At 39.2% G+C, this 6,061-nt stretch overlaps 1 protein-coding gene across 1 annotated transcript in view; it reads left to right on the top strand.

Annotated features, from left to right (window-relative positions):
• Nucleotides 1-3,085, top strand: part of LOC126405535 (uncharacterized) — a 12,828-nt gene extending 9,743 nt beyond the window's left edge. Inside the window, exon 3 of the mRNA XM_050069300.1 lies at nucleotides 2,445-3,085. Within this exon, the coding sequence (XP_049925257.1) occupies nucleotides 2,445-2,955 (511 nt within the window). The 3' untranslated portion in view covers nucleotides 2,956-3,085. The remainder of the gene's footprint in view (nucleotides 1-2,444) is intronic.
• The last annotated feature ends 2,976 nt before the right edge of the window (nucleotides 3,086-6,061 follow it).

The following is a 6,061-nucleotide window of genomic DNA, read 5'->3' as shown; positions in this document are numbered from 1 at the left end:
ACACCCGGGAGAGTTGAGCCTGATAGGAGGGGCCAAATCTGAATGTGTGTTTACAAACAGCAACTGGAAAATCCTCCAGACCCTACCTTTAAAAATAGCATATGAAGTTGATTTGGGTTAACAGCTGAGTTAATGAGGTGTATATATAGCTAAGATCAGATTCTGCAGGTAAAATTACAATAATGTGACTTGACTTGGACTTGACTTGACTTGACATAACCTGTGACTTGACTTGACTTGACTTGCCTGAGAAAAAATGACTTGGGACTTACTTGAGACTTGAAGGTTAAGACTTGAGACTTACTTGAGACTTGCACATGTGTGACTTGGTCCCATCTCTGCTATACAGTACTATACTGTAGGCCTACTATTACTACTATTATTACTGGTTTATCCACTGTCTTTGCCCTCACGCTTGGTGTCCTTCGGCTTCTTCTTCTTCTTTTTCTTCTTCTTCTTCTTGTGTAACCTTGTGTGTATTGGCGGTTAATACGGCATTATCGCCACCTAGTGGATTGGTAGCGCATTACACCTATAATGGGCTTTTAATGGGAAAAATAGCTCAAATGCGACCCCCAGTGGTAAAATTAGGTATATAATTCGATATATCGGTTCGGTTAGATATTTGGCTTTGAATCAAACCGGTTGGAAAATTTTCAAACCGACACAAGCCTAATAGTGTTATACATTAGTGTACTTATCAGTTATTTGGGGGGGATTTATTCCTAATTGAGGGCCTATGGACAGAGGGTGTTGTATGCTGTACAGATTTTAAAGCCTCTTAAAGGTACATTTGTGATCTGTGATATTGAGATACATAAATAAATTGACTTGACTGAACGGTTTAAAGTCTTCACTTCACTTTGACTATCATGACTTTTGGCCCCAGTAAAAGCAACCCTGCATTTTTGTCCACATCTTCACTGGAATCTATAGTAATGCTGACAGCTCTGTCAGGCTTCACAAAGACACAGCTGTGCTTTGAGCTAAATGCTCATATGCGTACATGCTCACCGGGACAATGTTAACATGCTGATGTTTAGCAAGTATAAACTCAAATTAAACATTGTTCCCTACCTTTTGTGGATCTGGTTTGTTGTGTGTAATCAAGTCTCAGAAATCAGCTAAATATTCAGCTATGACATTGACAATCTTTGAGATAACACTAAGCTATGCTTTCTGTACTCCAACACAACAAACTTTTCCTGGCACTTCCCTCTCCAACTCTCACTAATGTTTTCAGCAAAGTTTTCCTGCAACAAGTCACCTCTCACTAGATTTCAGAATGAGACTTCTCCTTGAGACTTCTGTGTAAGGTCCTTTAAATGCTATCAGACATTTCTAATAGCAATCTGAGCTTGTTGATAGGAAATACGAGCAATAGGCTACTAAGGGATGTGAATCGATGGTGCACAAACTGCCCACAGAGAGTATGTTAGCAGCCTGTTTCACTGTTGCAGCTGCAGTGGTCCCTCTTAATACTGGACCAATTTCAAGAATTATTTTCTCCATTAGGCACTTAAACAAAAACATGGGAAAATATGATCCAGGTCAAAAAATACCAAAGTTTCCCTGTAATAGGTTGTATTAACTTCATTATAAAATAATATGGGCTATGGCTATTTTGATATTCAAGGTTGCTGACCCCTGTGCTACAGGAAAAGCACTTTGTGTTTAATGCTAATTAAGAAATATCACCATGCAAAAACACTAAACTACAATGGTGAACATAGTAAACATAAAACCTATAAAACATTAGCATATTAGCATTGTCATTTGTATGTCATTAGCATGCTGATGAGAACAGTCAACTCAAAGTACTGCTGTGCCTAGGAAAGTGTTCAGGCAAATTGCAGCCTTCTCTTTCATTTAAATCACGCCAGTCCAGCGACACAACTGGGGTACCAACCCAGAGGCTCTGATTAAAAAATGCAAAAGGTTTAATCTTGATCAATTTTTGCTGGACCACAATGTGATGTCATCCAGCAAGGTGCTAGACTGACCAGTCAGATATACAAAAGCTCATATTCCTGGTAGAGTATTTCATAATGTGAACACGATTGTTTTAATGTTTACCTAGTGATCATTGCAACAAAATATATAAACCTCTGTGCATCTGATGAACCTTTACACTGGCCCCCATTGACACAGATTTTTTTTCTGTCTAAACACTACACAGAGTTGTTAGCATGGCTATAGACTGTTTATCTTATCTCTTTGGGTTGGAATAGAGCCTGTGGCTGCTGCGGCAGGGACATAGCCTTAGTGCACGGGCGCCTGCTCTACCAGGTGAGCTACTGGGTGCCCCAAGATGTTATTCAATTTTGATCAAGCAGTGCAATCACTTATCACTTATCACTGAATCATTTCTTAATGTTGTCTTAATGATTTCATTCCGTCTGATCCTTCTGAAGTCTCAACACTAATAATCCTCTTTCCTACAGTGACACTACCACCAACATGCTGTACGAGTGGGCTGAAGATGACTTTGATGTACCTGATGGGGTGGGTCAACTGGGCCTCTCTGAGCCCGTTAATAACAGGAAGTACATCATGTACCATGGCACCACCAAGAAGAATGCTGAATTGATTCAGGCCAGCGGTTGTTTTCGCCGGTCTGCTGGCGGGATGCTCGGCCCCGGTGTCTACCTCAGCAGAGACCTGGAGAAAGCTAGCCGCTATCCCATTAATCACCCTGAGTATGACAGGATTGTCATTAAGGTTGTTGTCAATGTGGGGAAAGTCATCGCCATCAATTATCAAGGCCACCCTCATCAGAAGACCTGGCATGACTTTGGATATGACACCGCGTGGGTGCCACCCATGTGTGGAATGGTGAAGAGTGGTTTGGAGGAGGATTGTGTCTGGGATCCCAATCGCATCAAGATCCTTACAACCATCAGACCACGGCCAACCCAACCCTCAGGTAGATGTGGTGCATGGGGCTACATGTGAGCTCTGTTAGATGTTACCAGTTTATTTTGTATGTTCAAATTTATTTTTATATATTTGGATAAAAGGTAAAAGACATTTGTACTTTGTTACTGTGTCACTGTAACCTGAAAAATAAATGGTTCATATTAAATCTCAGTTGCTGTCTGGTTATGTTGAAAGCAGAGTGTGATGAGTATATTTAGGGGCCAGGCAGCCTAAGCTGCCAGGACCCTATTGTTATCCTGCATGTTCTTCTTCTTTCTTCTTTCTTCTTCTTCTGAGGAAATCCTACTTCTCATGCCCAAAAAATCACCAAACTTTGCACAAAGGTCCAGTCTCATGCCAGATTGCCTCAGCTGCAAAAACAGGCCAATAGTCCTGATGGTGGCGCTACAGCAAGACTCTAAAGTTCAAAATTTTGAAAATTCACAACAAATCAACCATATGTGGTACAGATTTGCAACTTTCACCAAAATGCAGCCCCAATACTGAAGAAACTTTTGTACATTTAAAACTATTGCAAATTATTAAGTCCATCACTCTGTTTTTTTCAAAAACGTATTAAACCTATCTCCTCTCACAATTTTTGTTCAATTGACACCAAACTTGCTACAGAGCATCTTCAGACTGCCCTACACAAACGATCCACACAGATTTTTGATTTATCGAAAATTGAGCCTACAGTGCATCAAAATGTTTGACTGTAAACGGTATTGAAAAATATACTTGCAAATTCTTGCTAAATACATTTTCAATGTTCATTAAAAAAAATGACAAAATTTTGGAGTCATGGTAGATGATGTTTGGAAAATATCAGAATTTTATCTCAAAAACTGAATTTTTGACAGCATTTTGAATTTCGCTCTCATGCGAACAATTGGAGTCAATGCAAAAATGGCATTTGTAAACATCAGTTTTTCACTTATGGGGCCAATAAATCATTGTTAAAAACAAATTACCAACATCTCCATGCTGTCTAGATGCAATTTGTGTATTTTCGGATTTTTGTCTTAATAACTGAATTTTTGACAGCCGTTTGAAATCTGCCTTTACACACTAACAGCTGCTGTCTTGCACACAGGTGACTGGCTTAGTCAATTTGTGAAGCTACATGTGACATTTCTGTTTGCCAATTAGCATTGTGATGTTCACTTCTGAAATGACTACTGCCATTTTAATATAATTGAGGTGAATAAAATGTTGAAGGTGGCAAAGAGGCAAAGCACAAGGACGCAGTTCACGCAGGTGGAGACAAAGGACAAAGATCCAGTTCCAAGATGTCTGGAAGAAGATGGAGAGAGTGGGGTGAGTGAGAGAGAGAGAGAGAGAGAGAGAGAGAGAGAGAGAGAGAGAGACAGGGGGCAAAGAGTGAAAAGGGGAAGAAGTCATGTCTATTTTTAGATGTTCATTCAATTAGATTCCTGGCCCTTTTCTGCAATATGCATGAAATCAGACTAATCTGGTGGAAAGTGTATTAGTGCAAGATTCATAGAACTGCTTAAGCGTGTGTGTGTGTGTGTGTGTGTGTGTGTGTGTGTGTGTGTGTGTGTGTGTGTGTGTTTACTGCTTGGTTGAAGATACATCGGGCCTAATGTACAGTATGGAGAGGTAATAATTTTCTCAGATCATATGTACGAGGCTACTAAATCATTCTAATTTCATTATATTTCTCATCAGTTGGACCAACACTGCTGAGTGACTGACTGCACTGGTTAGATACATACAAATTCAATTACTTATTCAAAATAACATCTTAAACTACAATAAATGGTCAGTTTATTGTGTATACACAATAACATGCCTGTGTAGTGTTGTGTATTGATGGCCAGCTATAGCTTGGCTGTTGCCATGAACAGTATGTATTTCAGCTCATTTCATGTATTATCATATTTTAAATATTTGGACTTCTTGTACTTGTATTTGTGTAAATTAATTTTGTGCACATATTTGTGTCTGCAGACTAAGTTGTTTTTATTTAGGGATGATAAAAAATCGACAACCATTAATTGGTCGTTCGGAATTTGATCGAACATGTGAAATTTAATCGACCGATAGGCTATGTAATGGTGTCAGAGTAAATGCAAGATGTTACTGTGAGCTTTGATTGATGAAAAAACACATTTCAATCAGGAGAGACAGAAGAATAAAGTAAAGATAATGTTTAATACAAAACATGAGTGTACATGTTAACAGATGATTTGTGCTGATTGAGATTTAACAGACGTCTCTGGCGCTTGGACATCTGAGGGAGATATTTTGTGATCAAGGGACAAATGAGCGGCAGCACGATAACTATGGCACAGGAAGAACCACATTTAAAATGAGGAGCAGTAAGATGATAGGCTGACAGAGAAGGTGGTTGATGGTGAACATGATGAAAAAAGCTTATGACTGAATTGAGCTAACCAGACAATGACATCGAGAGATGATGAGTGAGCATGCATGCAAGGAGTGAATGGCAGGGCGAGAGACAAAGTATTGTCTTCCTCTCTGAACTTTCACAAGAGCATTATTTGGTATTGTTTGGTATAAGCAAAGTTGTCATGTTTTTTGAACAATCAATTAGGCCTAATCAATTGTTAATTTTTACCAAGAATCGATCAAGAAAACGTACTTACAATTTGCATCCCTACTTTTATCGTATTTTATCTTACATTTGCATTTTTTTGTAAAATTATATTCTAAAAAGTTTTCTTTTGTGACTTAATGTAAAATACATGAGCCTAAGAGAGGTGTTGAACAAATTACATTGTTACTATTCTTATTACCATATTATTATTATTATTATTATTATTATTAATATTGTTATTAATATTATTATTATTATGCTGTTTATGGCAGGTGTGAATATGCTGCCCTGGGCCGTAGAAATGTTGTCTCCGGCCCTGGCAGGGACTCCTGGTGCGTCTCCTCTTCACTGGTTCTCAAACTGCAGCGACGTCATTCGCTCTAAATGACAAAATAAATGCTTTCACTAATCTGTTGACTCGTTAACGGCCACACGAGGGCCTCTGTGTCCTGTCTGCCGCCTCCAAGCCTCTCTCCTCATTTCAAGCCTTTGCCAAATTCCCTCCTCCTCCTCCTCCTCCTCCTCTCTGCCTGCCAGTAGCCCCTCTCAGGCCGCGTA

This window comes from Epinephelus moara, chromosome 18 (assembly GCF_006386435.1).
Source record: "Epinephelus moara isolate mb chromosome 18, YSFRI_EMoa_1.0, whole genome shotgun sequence".
Classification (NCBI taxonomy): Eukaryota; Metazoa; Chordata; class Actinopteri; order Perciformes; family Serranidae; genus Epinephelus; species Epinephelus moara.
Note: the sequence above shows the minus strand (reverse complement) of the source record. Positions and strands in the feature narration are given on the sequence as shown.